The 18,967-nt window shown below is 42.2% G+C and overlaps 1 protein-coding gene across 1 annotated transcript in view; it reads left to right on the top strand.

The window, feature by feature from the left end:
* The window catches only part of Tapt1 (transmembrane anterior posterior transformation 1), a gene marked incomplete at its 5' end in the record, with an annotated part of 59,066 nt that extends 42,022 nt beyond the window's left edge, over nt 1-17,044 (top strand). Inside the window, 6 exons of the mRNA XM_005402514.2 lie at nt 4,281-4,390; nt 6,323-6,382; nt 6,755-6,823; nt 9,119-9,195; nt 12,677-12,837; nt 14,884-17,044. Of these exons, the coding sequence (XP_005402571.2) occupies nt 4,281-4,390; nt 6,323-6,382; nt 6,755-6,823; nt 9,119-9,195; nt 12,677-12,837; nt 14,884-15,113 (707 nt within the window). The remainder of the gene's footprint in view (nt 1-4,280; nt 4,391-6,322; nt 6,383-6,754; nt 6,824-9,118; nt 9,196-12,676; nt 12,838-14,883) is intronic.
* Between the last annotated feature and the right edge of the window lie 1,923 nt (nt 17,045-18,967).

An 18,967-nucleotide genomic window follows, 5' to 3' on the forward strand; every position in this document is an offset into this window, starting at 1 on the left:
AGTTTTAGAACTTACATGCATCTATGAATCCATACAACAGGAAGGTGTCAAAACTCAGGTTTTCATCCATTCATTTGGCAGACACACACACAGCATATGCTATGTGTCAGGCACCAGCTGAGGCACCATGAAAGGTGCAAGATGTAAAAGGCACCAAGACACTGCAGCCCTCATGGACTAATAAGAAACATAGGTAACTATAACACCACAGTGAGCTAGGTAGGAAATGATCACTTTCTCAGTATCTCAAGTAAGGTAGAAAGTTTCTTATCTGACATTTTTGTACAGCTTTGTTCTTAACAGACCGTACCATGTTATATATTTCATTTCTTAATTCCACTGTCATGGATGTTCTAGGCATCTAATAGTTCTTGTTAATTTACTTTAATTCATGGTTTATTTTTAGACACCTGTGAAAAAGCAGAAACATATATAATTACATGCATGATCTTGGAAATTTATTTCCAGAAGTTACTGTCTTAGAGACCATGAAATGAAATTATAGATTTTACAATAGCATGAGTTCTAATCTGAGTATGTTCAAAAGCCACCTGATTTGTGGTAAGAAAGAATCTCCCTCCACACTTAGGCTCTTGTGCACTTGGATCCCTCTGAAGAATGGTGATATGACTAGATCAGCTAGCAGCACCTCTGCAAAGCAGAGTAGGTGTGTCCATGCTGGGAGCCCCTGTGGGATCACCACTCCCACCAAAGAGCATAATATTCCCTAAGCTCCCCTACACCTTGACGTTTAAGATAATAATCTCACTTATATTATGACTTTCCACAAATAAGATCTTAAGTCTCTGTCTTGATTATTTTTTGTTGTTGTTGCTGAGACAAAATACCTGATACTCCAAATTAAATTAAGGAAAGAAAGGTTTATTTAGCTCACAGTTTGTGGAGATTTTAGTCTATAATCAGCTGGTACCAAGGCAGGGTGACATGGCACAAGGGCAATAGTTTAAGGTTGCAGAAGACAGCAATATCAGCAAGAGCAAAAGCGGAGGGAAAGTAAGCCTCTTTTCTTCCCTTGTATTGTAAGCAGACTACCTCCCGCCCAGGATGGGTGTAGCACTCACACAATTTCCATGCCCTCTTCTTGTACAAGATGAGGATGTTTACAAAGTAAGGACCCTGGCTCCCTGCTGAATCACTTAGTTAAACTTTTAAACTTCTCAGGTTGAAACAGTGTGTCAGCCATTACAGTCCACCCCTTTCAACTTGGGATCCGGACACATTTTTTTAAACTGGTTTTTAGATATAAAGATATGCTTATCTTAACATTTTATAACTTGAACATTATAACAAGGTTTAACAATCCTTAAGAACCAATGTTAAGCCTATTACACTATATTAGAACCATAACATTTTGTCTCTAGCCCGGAAAAGACTCATGCACATCTCCTTATGTAAAGGGCATTTAGTCTGTAAGAGTTGCCGAAGTCTTAACAGTTTAGTATTACTGAAAAACCTAAGTCCCAAGTTTTCGCTGTAAGGCAAACTCTTAGTTGCAAGCCCCTGTATAAATGAAAAGTTAGACACTTTAACATTTAACATCACAAAATAAACATTTTTATTCCAAAAGTTGTAAATGAGGATATAAAGGATTAGGACCAAAGCAAATCTAAAATCCAGCAGGGCAGACATTAAGTCTTGTAGTGTTAAGTCTAGCAGCTGAAGTAATCTGGCAAGTTGTGAGCTCCCAAGGGCTTGCATGACTCTATCCCTATGGCAATTTGGTGGTTGTAGTTCCCACAGCTTTTTTTTTAAGGCCTGTTTTGTTTTATCCTTGCAGCTTTCTTTAGATGGTCTGTGTTTTTTACTTTTTTAAATTTTGGGGGTTTTTACTGTACCTTTGGCTTTTTACTCACAGCTTTACATACTGTCCTCTCAGGTACAAACTGCCTGGTTCCCCAGGACTTTTGAAATCAGGCTGGAAGCCTTTTTAATCCCGTAACTCTTGCATTTTGCATCCCCCTAAAACCAGCACCATGTGGATGATGCCAGGGTCTGCTGCCAGCTAGAGCAGTAGCCAGGCTTTTTTTTTGCTCTTGGCTGTAGGGGTTGAGTGCCTGGATTGCTGGGCACTTTAAATCTAATTTTGAGGAACAAATTTTTTATGCATAGCACATTTTGGAACCTGATGTGGGCACCACCATTGTGGAACGTGGTGCTCTGTGGCTTTTTCCTCGAAGCAAATGTTTTTACTTCAACAGTTTTGAGACTGCAGAGGGTAGAGACTTGCTGCTTTTTGTGATGCCCTCAGGCCATCTTTTTTATTTTCCTGAGGTTTTTTAGCAATCAAGATCTTTGTAGTTCTGTCTTTGTAGTCCACAGCTTCACTGGAGCTTCCTTTCTGGTCACCCTCACAACATTTTAAATTATCCTGTTGGATTCTTTGCTCTTGATTCTCAACACAAATCTCATTAAAAGCCCCCAACAGTAGCCATGCCACAACATTTGACTGCCATGAAATTTTTTCTGCCAAGTTAGTCTGCCACCCTTAATCTTAGTCTCAGGCAAAGTCTTTGGACATGAGCAAAATGCAAACAAACTTTCTGCAAGGCATAACACACGTCATCTGGAGTCCAACAGCTGATGTCCTTCTCAGCAGAAACCTCCCAAACCTGGTTCTTACCCTCAGGATTTTTGTCAGCCTTTTGGTCTTTTGAGCTCTGGCCAGAATCTCCCATATAGAACAGCGCACAGCATTTTAGCTCTACTATTTTAGGCATCATCTCTGAACCTTTCCAAACTCTTCCCACAAGCCATTCCCAAAGGCTGTTGAACCACATGGTCAGGTATGGTCAACAGCAATGACCCCCCTCCTGGTACCAAATTCTGTCTTAGTTATTTTTCTCTCATTGCTGAAACAAAATACCTGACACCCCAAATTAAGGAAGGAAAGGTTTATTTAGCTCACAGTTTGTGGAGGTTTCAGTGTGTAATCAGCTTGCTCCAAGGCAGGGTGCCATGGCACAGCAGCAACAGCTCTCTTTTCCTTCCTTATATTGTAAGCAGGTTACCTGCCCCCCCCCCACCTCATGCCCCAAGAAGGTACATCACTCACACAATCTCCATACCCTCCTCTTGCACAGGATAAAGATGTATGCAAAGTAAGGACCCTGACTCTCTGCTGAGTCACTTAGTTAAATTTCTAAACTTCTCAAATTGACACAGTATATCAACCATTATAGTCTCCTTTATCACCACTGTGGCAAATACAGTGATATAAAAGGAACACTCTGCTGATGCATTCATCATTCTTTCACTTTTTTATTTTTTTATGTCTTCTGTAAACCAAAATGCCATTTATGAGAGCTTTCCCTAGGTACCCAAAGTAATTAATAACATAAAAATCATATCACTAGTTTGCATGCCAGGCACATTATCCCATTTAATTCTCACATCAATAAAGTGTAGACCTGTAAATTATCCTTATTTTGTAGATGAGGAAACTGTAATTTAGATCATTGAGAAACTAGCCCAAGATCAGTAGCAGTTAGTGGCAGAGTTTATTGTTGAAAGAAGTCCCCAGTTTCAAAAACTCACTATGATAGGAAACTCAAAAGCTGCTTTGCATTATCAGCAAGCACAGCCTAGTCCCCAGCTGCCAAAAGCCTGAGTTGCTGTAGTTCCTTGTCTGCATTTCGAGCTATCTTTGTCTTGCTCTGGACCCCTCTTAAATCCTTCTCTAAGGTCATAGAGAGTAGTCTGTTAGTGTTTTTTTAATCAGCTAGTTAGTATTGAACTGAATGTTTAATAAATATCATAAAGGTAAACAAATTTAACAAGTAAAGTCTAATAGTAAAATAAGTGATTGATCAATTTGTTTAAATCACAGTGATCAAAGAGGGAAAAAAATTGCTTATCCTCAGTATGTCTCTGCTAGCTATTTACTGTCCCCCTCAGGCAGCTACAAAATGAAGGGCTTAAAAAAAAAAATAGAATGAAGGGCTTTCCTAACCAACGTTTGGCCTAGCCTCCTACTAAGAGGTCGGCCTCCTGAAGGAGTGTTCTGCTCACTACTGTGACCTGGAGGGAAAGCAGCACTTTGAGCCTGAAAAGTTGTGAATAAGTTTGTTGAATGAGTTCTTTAACTTGGTAGAATGTGGCTCTTCTGATAAAGGTTGTAATTCACTGAGCGCTAGTTCTGTCATCTATTGAAAATATTGTAACTGTGTGCTGTGGAGAGTTCAGATGTCTGATAGCTTGTGATACATATTTTGTTCATATTCAGAGATTTTATTGTCTTCCCCTTTTCCTGTACGTTGTAGATCATCTCTGGGTGCTGTTTCCAGATGTCTGTATGGTGGTTGCATCAGAAATCGCTGTGGATATTGTAAAGCATGCATTCATCACCAAGTTCAATGACATTACTGCAGATGTATGTATTCCTATAAGCAGTTCAGTGTTTATAGTTTACCTGACTTCTTAATATCGTAAAGTTGTAGAATGATGAATTTAGGTTTATTGCATTTATGAAGATGATAAAAGGTTATTTTAAAATTACAGTTATAACTTCAAGCTTCTAAGGATTATTACACTACTGAAAGTATTTTCTTTGACTGTTAAATAGTTCTAGGTTCCATACTTTTGGATGGAATTCTTCCTCAACCAGTAGTTGACACTGGAATGTTATTAACTCAAAATAATTCATTATACATTGCTAGTACTATCATCTATTATTTATGTACATTTTAAAAGCCATACAGTATCTACTTTAAAAATTAGATGATCAAGCCTAGGCATGGGGGTATATGCCTACTCTCAACAATTGGGAGGCTGAGGCAGGAGAATTGGCATGAGTTCAAGGTCTGCCTGGGGTACATAGTGAATACAAGGCCAGCCTGAACTACAAAGCAAGATGCTTCCTCAAAAAACAAAACGAAACAAAAACTAGACCATCAAAACTTTTCTCTGGCTGGTTTTTAATATACTTTCTATTTAAAAATTGGGATTTGTTTTTCTCCTTGTGGATATAAATAGGTTCCTGAATTCTAGAAGACAAGAGCTGTATATTCTGGTAAAAATGTATTCAGAACCTTTGAAAGATTATTTTTACATTGTAATCATATTCTCCAAGTGTCTAGAAATAGGTATAGAGGTTTGGGCTCATTGTATATGTAGTAAAACATGCAGTTTCCTAGTACATTGGTAATTCTACCTCAGTCCGAAAGTACAGTTCAGCTGCTTGGTAGATTTTATTCGGTTGTACTTCTAATAAAGTCATACTAATACTTACTGTTTCAGTTTCAGAGATTTAAAATAAAATGCAGTTGTAGTTGCTAATTATCAGTATTTGCAGATGACATGATACTCTACATAGAAGACCCCAAAAACTCCCACCAAAAAATTCAGTAGCATAGCTGGATACAAGTCAACACTCAAAAATCAATAGCTTTTCTCTACACAAATAACAAACACTGAGAGAGAAATTAGGGAAATACCACCTTTCATAATAGCATCGAGAAAGTGAAATACTTAGGAATCAATCTAACGAAGGAAGTAAAAGATCTTTACATTGACGTGTAGAGTACTCTGAGAAAGGAGATTGAAGAAGATATCAGAAAATGGGAGGACATCCCTTGCTCTTGGATAGGAAGAACCAATATAGTGAAAATGGCCATACTTCCAAAATTGTTACACAGTTTGATGATTTCATTATGAGTTTCCAAATGCTTTCACTGGGAAAAGTACAATTTTGTACTTTTCTGTGAAGCACTGAAAAAGTGAGTTTATTATGTCTTTTGGCTTCCTCAGTACAGAATGATTCCCTTTTCATAGGTTGGTTTTCTCAATACCTGACATCAAAATTAATAGGCTCAATGCGGGGATTTTATGCAGTTTTTTAATGGAAATAGCAATTTACAAGCAGCCTTATAACTGCTACAATGGTAGTACTGTGTTCCCTAACTTGTTTTTCTATTTTGCTGTTAGTAACCATTTTTCTAAGAAGGCATTGTTATAATTAGAAATACAATATTAATAATTGTTAGGCTTTTCAGAATTCAAATTTTCAAAAAAATTTTATATAAGACACTATTTAAAATAGGCACTTTTCCCAAAACTCTCTGGATCACAGTCATTGAATATTCCTCTACAAAGAGAAAAATGTTTGTAAGAACTTCTGAATGTAACAGTTCAGGGGAATTGAGGCTGTGTTCTACAGGGAAGCAGAGAAACCTTGTCCAGATATCTGCTTGCTCTTAGCACCTATTCTCATTTAATTGTTAAACATTTTCATGTACAAAATAAATCTTTCCACATTATGTATTTGTGCTAGATAATGTAGTATTTCTTTCTTATTTTTCTTTAGGTCTACAGTGAATATAGAGCCAGCCTTGCTTTTGATCTTGTTAGCAGCCGACAAAAAAATGTGAGTATTTTATCGGAGACATAAAATTAACTGAACAGTGGTTAAATTTAGCAAGGCGTATTAATTAAGGAAAACTTATATTTTCTATCCATTTGTATAATACACATTAAATATTTACACACTAACAATACTTCCATTATGAAATGTATGACTTTTGCATCATAGTTACAATTCCACAATTGTGTATTCAGAATACCTTGTGAACAGTAAGATATCCACATCATTTTACTACATTATCTAACAGGTACCAGATTATTTTCCTGCTTATAGCCTCAGCTGTTTAGAACATTTGCTGGTAATGAGTGAATATGAGTACTTTTTAAGTGCTGGTTAATTCCCGCAACTCTGAATCCATTTCTCCTTCCTCTGCAGGCATATACTGATTACAGCGACTCCGTAGCACGGAGGATGGGCTTTATTCCTCTCCCACTAGCTGTTCTAGTAAGTACATACTTTCGGATTTCTTTTTAAAGGTAATAATCATCATCATAGAATATTAATAAATGGATTATCAGTAAGATACCTATTTTAAAACGACTTAATATAAAAATTAAAGGTAAATAACATGGAAGGAAAGTTTGCTTTGAATTATAGCATTAATCTCTTGGGTTTTGAGCCATCCAGTAGATAAGTGATGTTAAAGAGTTGTTTATGTAAATAGCTTTCCTAACAGTGGGAAAACTCTTGCTTACTTATTTGTCAAAGATTTTTTTAAATGGATATACTTGGCAATAGGCATAACATGTCCCCCTGAACACATAGTGATGGCCATGTACGTTAATTCAATATTTCTAGAGACCTGTTTGCCAGGAGCAAGCTTTGATGCAGTTATTCCAATTCTAGGAGTTTCTTAGAAGGAAATCATGATAAAAGGCACACAGTGCTTGGTGGCCAAGGCTGCGCACTGCAGTGGCATTGATAGTAAAAATTTAAAAACAAGTATGTTAAAGTATGATATGCCCAAATGAAGATGTCCTTGGTATCTGCTGAATTACCATTTTTAAAGTTTTTTCCACAATTTTCACATTGAAAGTTCTTACTGGTGTGTTCAAAACATAACATAGTTGGTTTTTTTTTTAAATAAAAATAGTCCTGAAATGTAAATCAACCCAGGAAAAGGTTCTCAGCTTCAAATACTATATTTGGATGAATTCTCAGAACAGCCCTGCGGCTATTTGCCAGCCACGTCAGGCTGTAATCTTGTTGATTAGGTTTGGTGACTGTGCCAGGAGTAGTGGCACACACCTGTAAGCCAGCACTCAGGATGCTGAGAGAAAGATCTCAAGCTCAAGGACAGCCTGGGATACACAGTGAGTCCTTGTCTCAGAAAAAAAAAAAAATAAAGATTTGGTGATGACATCTGCATGTGATTGTTTTCCTCCTGGACTGTCTGTTCTTGCATCAGAACAAAGGAAGCCATCTTTTTGCCAGACATCTAAAGTTCTCCTAGAAGCAGTCCTGTTCAGCTCAACTAAAAACTGTATAAGGCGGTGGCAGGACATGCCAACGATACTGAAGCAGCTACCTGACTTTCTTTAGATGATGGATTATTAATACGTTTAATGTTACTTAATTTTCAGTGTGACTTTCCAGATAACCACCTCCTAAATATTTTCAATTATATTAATAGCTCATTATCTTGTAGTAACACACATTTCTTTTGCTTGGATAAAGGAATTCCTAGTATTTTGGAAAAATAAAAGAATTTTAAAGAGTAAAATTTTTTAGTAAATGTTGAAGACATTGGTAGAATATTAAATTTTTCTACATTCACTTCTGCAACTGAAAACATGATACATTCAGTTGTGAAGATAAACCTAGATTCCCTGATTGATTTTTAGTAACAGTCATTTCCCTCCTGGAGGCTGTCAGTTTAGGCAAGGGTTCCCATATCACTTGTCTCATGTTGAAACTTTATCACATACACAGCAGTCCATTCCCCCTACCTCATCTTGTATTCTTTTATTAAAAGCATTTCTTGAAAATCTCTTAAAATGCAAATTAATATTTAAGGCACCCTGATAGACTCTTCCACTCAGTAACACTATGGATAAGGCCAGTTCTTGTCCCCAGTTCTCCCCCAGCGTGTAGCTGTCCCTCCAGACCTCATCGCAGAGGCACAGCTGAGCTTGTGTAAACATTTTCCTTTGAACGGTGTCACCAGACTGATTCAGTAGACTTCCTAGGACAGTGCTGTCGTTCCTGTAGTTCTGTAAGATAAAAAGACAGTGGGTGTTCTACCATAATTATCCAGAAGTGACAGAAGTTTTTTGACTTTTAGGCAATTGAGTTTTAATAGTACTTAGTTTTTTTAAACAGCAAAAACTTTCTAAGAAGAAAAGCAGAAATAAGGGAAACACCCATCTGTTGCTTCCAGCTCTGCTGGGGACATGTGTAGCAGCAAGTTTATCTGTCCTTCCCAGAAGATGTTTCTCTAAACAATGAGCTGCATTGCATCCCTCTTGGGTACAGACAGAGGTGTCAGCAGAGTAGCGTCTGACTTCGCAGTCAGCAGAAGTCAGGTTGCATCCTGATTGGCCTGAGCAAACCAGATCCTATACAAGGGTTTCAAACGTAGGCAAGCTTTGACACAAATTGATACGTCCAGAACTATGTTCTCTGAGTGAGGTGAAGGCCACAGGTATGGCCTGAAATGCCAAAAGAATCTTTGAGAAATCTTGTATTTAAATAACAACTATTAACTCTGGCTGTGTGTTTTGGTTTGTTTCTGGCTAGCTCATCAGAGTTGTAACAAGCTCAATTAAAGTGCAAGGAATCCTGTCCTATGCCTGTGTCATACTCTTCTATTTTGGGTAAGATTGACTATTCTTGAATGTGTTTTTGATTTTAGAGTATAAATGTAAGATGTAATGGAACTTAATAGCACCTAAATCATACGTCTCCCACTCTGTGTACTTCAGATCTCATTTTAATCATGAATGAATTTTTTTACTTTAAACTGCCATTTTTTGTTTTTTGCTTTGATTTCATTTTTTCCTATGTTTACTTTTATGAAAAGAAGGCATTGTAGTCAAACATTCTTCTGTCCAAAACCACCTTTGACCTTCTAGTAGGTTTGCCATGTTTAATTATGTAGGCCCCGCTAGCCAGTATCAGACCCTCCCCAAGGCTGCAGAATTGTAGAGTCTGTACCCACAGCAGGCTAAACTTGACCTTCAAATCTGTTGGTCTCAAGTGGTTTCCATTCTAGTTGAGGGAGACAAACAGGAAATGAATAACTAAAATACTCAAGATAGTCACAAATGATGGGAAGAAAATAACAACATGTATCGGTAGTTTTCCCATTGTTAGTTTTCTTCGGCAGTAAACTGAGGATATAAGTGATGTAGCCTGGCTTCAGCTTATCTTACTATAAAAGACTGGGAAGCCTGAGCTCACTGCTCACAGGATGCATGGTGGTTAGCTCTGGAAAGGGTTGAGCTGGTCAAGGGCCCTTCGGAGGGAGGAGAGTGGGGAGCGAATGCACAGAAGAGAGTAACTTCAGCAGTAGGTTCCCTCGGAGTCGTGCCACGAGAGAGGTCTGGGGTCAGGACGTCTGAGCAGCTCCGGCTCCGTGCTGGAGTGTGCTTTCTGTCCACCTGGTCCCTGCACACCACTGGCACATGGCAGATGCTCAGCAAGCTGCTTGTGGAAGCAGCCGAGTAACAGTTCCTTCACCTTGTCTGCACGCTACGATTCCCTGAGCACATCAGATTAGGAACGTGCCCCAGGCTTGCTGCAGTGCCCTGTCTTGGCCCTTGGAGCCATGTCCAGGCCATGTGGATGGCAGTGATGCCCCCAGCAAGATAGAACTCTGATCCAGTTACAGAGCCTTTCCGTTCCCATCCACACAGATGCGTAGTCTATTTTCTCTTGTTAATAATACGGCACCAGACATGGTTAGGTTATGGAGAAAAGAGATCTGTTTGGCTCATGGTCCTGGTCTATGATGAAGAAGCCACTTCCGGTTACATCTTGTCACTGGCAGAGTCCAAGTGCTGAGGGCATCCGAAGGCAAGAGCCAGGGAGTGCATGCCAGGCCCTCAGTGGGCTTTCACAGCAGGCCCCTCTGGAGGTCACGCACTGACTACGGATCCATTCACCTCTTCATTTCCTAATGGGAATTACATTTCAGCATGACTTTTGGTGGGGACAAACCACCACTGTATCATAGTGTCCCTTTCATTGTTTTGACATTAAAGATCATGAGACTGTCGCATTCTGGTACACATTCCTACACCACCTGTCGGAGTCCTTTGCATTGTACTGTGTTGATCATGTGGAATTGCCATAATTGCTTCCATCTTGGTGTAGTCAGCTAATTGATGAGGATTTTTATATATAACCAAACCAGGAAGTGAGACGTGTATATACCATACCTGAAAGACTCTATGTAGTTAGAGCTATCTGAGCACAGTTCATCAAACAGGATGCGGTTTTATTTGAATTACTGATACCTCCTGTCCAGTGTCAACTTTCCTCTCTCATCTTAGCGCTTCTCTACCGGCGTAGTCCAGCCAGACCCCTGTGCTCACCATTCTCCGCATCCTGATTATTCTGGCTCTCCATGTCTCTGAATAATTCCCAAACTAGTCTCTCCTTCTTCACAAACTTTCTCAAAACCACTTGGCCTTGTCGCCTTCTTTATTCTTTATTCGCCAGCATCCCCGCCCTGCTTTTCCCACCACAACCACCCGCTCTCCCCACCCCCACCGTGGCCAGCAGAAGAGACTCACCACGGCCACCCTACATGCACCCCGCAGTCCTCAGGAAGCTCGGCAAGTGCCCAGCCCTGGTTACTGACATTCTAGGGACCAAATAGTTGTTAGCTAGAAAAGCAGTTAGTTCTTGAGCGACAGGTGCTTGTAAGTGTTGGAAAGAAAAGCATGGGAGTATGAGGGAAGGTGCACATGGACGCCTGAGCTGCCAACTGAGAAGGCTGGGAGAGCGGGAAGAGTGGAGGGGACACTCGGGCCCAGGCCCAATGGGAGCCTCAAGGCGAAGGAGGGGACGGCCCAGGGCCTACAGGCCACACCCGCTCTTCACTGTGTTTCAGCTGGCACCAGAGGCCTCCTTCTGTGTCGCTTAAAGTCCACTATCACGTTCTGTATTCAGAGCATAGCAACATGCCAGTGACAACTTTTCTGTCCACCATTTTTTGTCAGATTTATATCATGTGCTTTAAAACATTAAACGTCTTTTAACCCAAAAATTCTGCTTCTGTAAGTACAAGTGTCTAGCACTTTATCTTAATTAAGGAAATGCAGATTTGACATAAATTTTCTTAATCAGAAGCTTAATAGAAGCAAAATATTGGAAATGTAAAGAAGTAGGGCCTGTTTGGAGTTTTGGTATGTGATGACCTATAAAGTTAAACATTCTTTTTTTTTAACGGTACTGGGAGTTAAACCCACAGCCTTCACACTGAGCTGCGTCCTCAGCCCTTTTATTTTGAGATAGGGTCTAAATCTGTAAGTTGCCCAGGTTGGGTTCAAACTTGATACCCTCTTGCCTCAGCCTCCTAGAGTGCTGGGATTTCAGGTGTGTACCACCATGCCCAGCCTGAATTAAACATTTTTAAGCCACTTAGAATAACGTCTGTCACTGAAGAGCTTTGACATGGAAAGACATTTGTGGTGTTACTGTACTACACTGTAACTGACAACGATAGTGAAGTAACCAACATGCTGAACATTTCCATGCCAAGCTCTGCTCTGAGCACCTTGCCCAGCTCCTCTGCTTTTGGCTCTGCTGATGAGGGAGCTTGCCTAGGTCCCGCAGGATCTGCTCACACCCGGGACCCCGGCAGGTGCCCCGGTTCCCCTCAGGATACTACTCCCTCCTCCTGCCTGTGCCTGACCTCACTCTGCAGTGGGGAGCAGTAGTAGATGACACAGCGCTGGGGTTTATCAGCTGGTGTAGAACTAGACATTATTTTCTTGCCTTGTTTAGTTAATTTGTATGTACTGAATATATGTTTTGTAATAAGAGAATAAATAAATGTTAAGTAATTAAGTACCAGGACAACTTCTAAATAGTATAATTTCCTATGAGAGCTGAGAAATTTATCAGAATTTTTACCTCTTGATAAAGAAGCCCAGGGAGCACAGGCTCTGGGTGAGGAGCTCGTACATCTCAGTCTGGGTCCCCTGACTTCCAGGTCCTCTGACTTCCAGGTCCCCTGACTTCCGGGTCCCCTCACTCCTGGGCCCACCACTTCTCCCACACCCCGCACCTTCTCATCAGCTGGGTCGGGTGAACTCCAGCAGTGCTTATTTCTGTTTGTGGTTTTAGGTTGATATCCCTGAAAATTCTTAACAGCATTGTGCTGCTGGGGAAATCATGCCAATATGTGAAGGAAGCCAAAATGGAAGAAAAGCTGTTTAATCCTCCCCCAACCAGCACTCCAGGCAAACCATCCAACAAATCCCAGAGCAAATGTAAATCCTCACAAGGTACGTCGGGTTCTTTTCAGTGTTTTCCTGAACATTTTCAAGTTAATTGTCTAAACTCTTCCTGATAAAAGTCACCTCAGTCAGCATTTAGCAGTGCTTCAAAGCTTTGGTTTCACTTTTCGTGCTGTGTGGGAATTTTAATGGTCATGTTTTAGTTGTCATCTTTGGATGCACGTAACAGTGCCAGAATTTTTGCTGTTGTTCCTTTGTTCAGATGGGTGTGGAGTCCTGTCACATTCCAGGAACAGGGAACAGGTCACATCCAGGGGACAGGGCGGTGAGGAAAGGGCAGTGCCCCTGCTCGGGCAGCTTCCTCTGCACATCTGGAGCGGGGGAGCATTGTGCACCGTGCCCGGTACAGCGAGGCTGGACAGCTGGACAGGGTCAGGAAGGGAGGAGAGATGGGCATGGGAACCCCTGCTGAGGGGTGACATTGAGCGGCGCTGCTTGATGTCCCGGAGGACGGCAAAGGCCAGGAGCTGGGGTTGCGGGACTGTGGAGAAAGGGACTGGAAAGGGGACTGAGGGGCTGCAGAGGGTTCGCTGATGATAAGGTGGTGCCGCGAGAGGAAGTCTCGTGGGGGTTTACTTGTTCCGTGTAAAGCTGCCATGTGCTGGGTCACAGAGGCGGTGCTGTGTCGGGTTATAGGAGTGATGGCTTCAGGGCCTGCTTTCCAAAGGGGAGACTGCTCAAGTGGGAATCCCAGTGGGCAGGGGGAAGGAGAGGTGGGGGTGTCCCACAGGTGACTGAGTCTGAAGTACATCTTGAAGGGTGAGAAGTAGACCAGATGAAGACAAGTGGGGAGGGCTCCTGAGGGGAGGGGTGAAGGTAGGTCACTCGTGGAGCCTGAGAAGCACACAGAGCTCACAGCCCAGCGGCCCAAGAGAGCAGAGCTTGCTTTGGAAGGAGGAGGCGAGCTGGACCCAAGTTTCCATGGCCCTTCCAGCAAGGGCCATGCTCATCATGTGTGCTTTACCTAAAGCTAATATAAAGCGACATCAAAAGTAGTTCTGTCATTATAAAGAGCATAGAAGTACTGTTTATGGGTCAGAGCTTGCGTGATCCCACTGACTTGTGCGTCTGCATGCGTTGTTATTTATCAGAAGACATCAGCAGGTGCCATTCTCACTTTCAGGAGTTTTAGGGGCTAACACCTTGCAGCAGGGTGGACTACAGGACCAGGACTCCTGCAACAGGGAGTAAGCTTAGGACTAGTGGTTGGGAGGGATGTTTTGCAGGTCAGAAGGCCACAGGCTGGAGACCACTCGGGAGGATGTCGGGGTAAGGCGGGACTGTTGCTCAGGACAGCGTCAGGTCCATCACATCCCAAAGTGCAGGAGACAGGGGGGTCCCAAGAGACAGGTGTGACCGTTGGCCCCTCGGTGCCAGTGGTTTCAGCAGCATGCACACATGGCAGCGCTCAAGCTATACATTGTAAGTAGATGCAGCAAGCCACACTGCACTGTTGGCTCAGAAAAGCCGTGCTTGAAAGGACTAAACGTGCAATTCAGAGATTGGTCAGTCCAGGCCCAGCTAAGCTGTCCCAGAGGCCGGGCCCCAGGATTCCCGTGGCCTGAAGCAAACATTGGGCGTTTAGTTAGGTGGTTGGTTGTTTTTCCCTCTGATTTGGACTTCTAGAAGTAGTGATACCAGACCCAGTCTCGTTAAAGTGACTGCGCATAGAGGTGGAAAGCATTAAAGTCTGTTCAGCACTGACCCGAGGCCTGAGCAGGAGAGCTGATGTTCACTTTCAGGTCTGGCCATAGTCACGAGAGAGTGCTGTAATGTAGGAGTTACGAGCTTTCAGAACTGGACGATGGCGTTATCTGTGTGATACACTGTACCCTTTGGTAAAATTCTGAATGAGCATATAGTGAAGCCAAGCTGCTTATAGTTTGCTATTTGATTATCTTTTGTTTTATCTTAAGAGGGCAGGTAGTGGACACTTCTTTCAGTACTGCTGAAAATATGAGTATTGATGAACGGCCATGCTTTGTAAATTGGGGGAAAATCATTGTCTAATTCAGTGGATCTCCTTTCCCACAGGTCTTTCCACAGAAGAAAACCTGTCTGCCTCGGTCACCAGCCAGCCTGTTCCTCAGAAGGAAACCGTCACACCGTTACTAGTGACCAGCAACTCTGATCAGTTCCTGACAACGCCAGATGGTGACGAGAAGGACATAACGCAGGAAAACTCTGAATTAAAACACAGATCCTCAAAGAAAGATTTGCTAGAAATAGACAGGTTCACAATTTGTGGAAACCGAATTGACTGACGCCTGTGGCTGTGTCCTGAGGCTGCTGGACCGTGGGGCAGCCCGTGTGTGCTGCCAGGGCAGACAGATACTGAAAATGGCACTTAAATATTTATTTAAAAACTTAAATTATTAATGGCAAGCAAATCTTAGTCTCTTCCTTCCAATAACGTGGTCTGGCTAAAGGTCAGATCACAGAACGTCGGTGACCTCGGCCTTGACTCCAGGAAGCAGGGTGGTCGATGGAGCGTGGCCAGGCAGCGACGGCGGCAGTGCTCTCAGCCTGGGCGGGAGCAGGGAGCTCCTGCACCCTCCAGCCTGGGCTTCAGAACAGCGTGCTTTGCCCCAAGGCCTCTTCAGTATAAGGATATACCTGGGAAACTGTGAAGCTTCTGCCATAAATTACCTTTCCACTCAAACTGTTTTCACAAGCAGTTTTCAAACTTTACTTCATCTGCCAAAGCATTAAAAAAAAATTAAACATAAGATAAATGTTCTGACCACCAGAATCATCCTTGAAGATATATCTGAATTAATCAGAATAAAAGGCTACCTTAAACAAGACATAATGAATAGTAGCATTTTATAGAAAATTTTTTTTTAAAGTCCTAAACCAGTTCCTTTATTTAAAAGAAAAAATAAGGTTATTTACCACTGAGAAAATATTTCATTATTTTTCAGTTTGTTTTTTAAAGCAAAATGGGAGCTGTGTGATATTTAATTGCAGTGGATAAGATAGGCATTTCCTTACAGAAAGGCATTTTATAACTGAAAAAACACAACAGTGTTGACTTCAAGCTGCAGTTAACTGAATTTGCTTTAAAATTAATTGCTTCATCAGTTATTGACAGCTAAAGGATGAGGTGTTGTATAGGCTGAGAAATTGTCAGTGTAAAGAATTTAAAACTGTCAACTTTAACTGGATTTTTAAAGTAAGATTTCAATATTCCAAGTGGATTGGGCAGCAGCGTCTTGCTTGGGCTTGTAAAGCGCGTTCCTCCTCCTCCGGCCGTCGGTGGGGGCCCTGTCCCCCAGGGAGGTCTGCGTCCTGCACAGGCAGGGAGGGCGGGCAGCCTGCACCGGTAAGCACGGTGTGCGGAGCGCGCGGACACCTGTCTGGTCGGAGGCATTTGAGTGGAGATGCTGGGAACACAGCGGCCACAAGGTGCTTTTTGGTTTTGTTAGAGATCAAGATTCCATTTTTGCTTGGCACTGCTTCACGGCCTGCGTCATAGGACAAGTTATTTCCGCCCCGTGTTAGCCTGCTACTCCTTCCTGCGTTTCTATAAAAGTTTTACCACTCTGGCTTCAGATCTGTCCAGAAGGTGGTACTGTTAACTTTGTTTCTTTTGGTGTTATGACCGTGCAGTTCAGCCCTCATGCAAAAGTTACAGGCTTCTCTATGCAGAAGGCAAAGTTTAAGTGTTGTTTATTTCCTGGGGAAAGTACAAACCAAGCTTGAATGCTCTGGGCTTGTTCATTTGAAACACAAAAGTGAATTTTAACATTTTGCACTCAAATTTGAAGATTGATATCAAAGAGATTGTACAGAAATGCCTTTGTGAACCGGGAAATATTTTTAAGTTAAAACAACGTTTTAATTGCTTTAATAGACATTTCATTGCCCCCCCCCCATTTTAAAACTACTCTTTTTTTCCATCTCCTTTTCACCAGCGAAAGGAACAGTGTCCGTGGTGAACAGGAATAGTTTGGAGAAAGGTTTGCCAAACACAGCCCTGCTCCAAGCAAGAACATGGTTTGGGTATCTCTCAGTTCCACTTGAATTATCCCACTGTTGTGCTGTCATTTTCAGATTTTCATTTCCTTCGCAGATGCTGTCGGGGGTATGGGACGATACTCATTTCTTCTGTCGTAATGGCATTCAGTACTAATTTTATAAGTGCATCTTGTGTGAAACTCAATAAATTCAATTTTGTAATCTTTTTTAAAAAGGTCATGGAATTTATTTTGGTTTACTGTTGTTTTGGGTGGCATGGATTTCCCACACCACAATAAGAATTTATTTCTAACTTACAAATGATGGAACGATCATAACTTGAACTACCCTTTTGTTCTAAATGGTGGTAAAACATTCACTTCTGTCTGGTAGCCTGAGCCTTCATCATAGATGTTTCCCTGCCTCAGCACGTGAAAGTTTTGGCGTTCACAAGTGTTCTGCATGCCGCATAATGCAATTTTCACACCTAAGAGCCAAGTTCGAAACAGTGCCTCGGTATTTATTTTTTTAAAAGAATCCAATTAAGGCACAACAAAGGTCAGGCTCTTACTAGTTTTACCTTCAGAATCAAAGTAGAAATGCCAAATGTTGTTCATGAGTTTGCACAGACTTCCCCGGGGCCTCGGTCAACATTGAGACTGTGTTCATTCTCTCTCAGCATGCAAGCTTCCTCCAGTTAGCACCGCTGAATCTGTCCCTCCACTTCCATTGCTCAGCGGAGGGGAAGATGAGTTCACAGTGTAATTTTAAATCACTGTTTTGGTATATTTGGATTTCGTGTATTTATTTTTCCCACAAAGTGATTAATCACCTCCTGTGTGTGGGGAGCTGCTGGGAGTGGGAGATCAGCAGTGCACGAGGCCTCGCCTTCTGGGGACAGCTGACAGCAGTGAGTCAGTGAGCTCTGTGAGGGTCACAAGGTGTCCTGTGGCCAGGTGAGCTCCCAGGCTTCCACTTCTGCAGTAAATGTAGCTCTGCCATTTTTATTTAAAATTTATTTTTGTCTTGCCCAAACTAAGATTCTCTAACCATTTTGCAGTGCTTCTATAAAGTAGAAAGAAACAAGAAAACCTTTTTCACGGAAGACTGCTAGTTGTCCACTAGAATCGGCTCTCCTAGACAACAAGCATAGGTGGTGCGTAGCTGGCCACATTGCCCCCCAGCGGAGACCTGCATTTAAATCCCAGGCACTTGCCCTTGCATGGGGCCAAGTGACGAATCCTCACCTAGAAGGTATAAGCCGAGGGATGTGTGCCGTTTTCAGGCCAGGATTCTTAAGACAATGAGCCCCTTTCACCTTCTCTGTCCTCTTCACACCAGCTGGAATCCAGCCCCATGCAGTTACATGCATAGCACCCGAAGGTGACAGGTAAGACAAGGCACCTGTCCCGAAAGAGCTGTGTGAGCAGAGTTGCTGGTCAGCTTACGACAGCTTGGACTGTACATGAGAGGGAAATCAACATGGGAAATGCCCTTGGTGTTAAACCACTGACTGCTGGCCGTCTGTGTTAATGCTGGTTAGCCTCCTGCGGTACACCAGGAAATCGGAAATGGTCTGTTCGGAACTCTTCACATAAAGTAGTGTTAGGCTCCTGGAAATACTCCCTTTGGCTGCCCCCATCTGCTCTTTATTGTTTGCAGGGGAAAAGATAAGGCCCCGCTGGCCACTTTGGAGGTCAGACTCCAAGTAACCATAAACAGCATTAAGCTTGCTCAGAGGTAGCCAAGTCTGACTTATTCATACACTCCTAATGAGGGACAATTCATGACTATTATCTCTACAGAAGGAGAATACATTATAAGTACAACTATCAGCAAGGAGTAGAAGCAAGCACAGTTAAAAGAACAATAAAAGTATGTCTGAGCTCAGTAGCACCACAAAAGTGTTCGCTAAAGCTGTCCCTGGGCTGAGTCCAGTGATACGCGGGACTCCGAGGATGGTTTGTGTTTGTTTAATTCCAGTGAGGGGGAATGTGTACGACAGAAGGGAAGCTGTTCAGAAGAAGGTGGCTCCTAGAGGAGTTGGAGTGGTCTGAAAAGTCTTTTAGAGGGGTGCTCAGCAGTACTGAGCAAACAGCAGTAAGAAGAGTAGACATTGGGAGTTGGTGAAAGGCATGTTCTGACTTAGTGTAACAAA

The sequence above is a fragment of the Chinchilla lanigera genome, unplaced genomic scaffold (genome assembly GCF_000276665.1).
Source record: "Chinchilla lanigera isolate Chin_1 unplaced genomic scaffold, ChiLan1.0 scaffold00079, whole genome shotgun sequence".
NCBI lineage: Eukaryota > Metazoa > Chordata > Mammalia > Rodentia > Chinchillidae > Chinchilla > Chinchilla lanigera.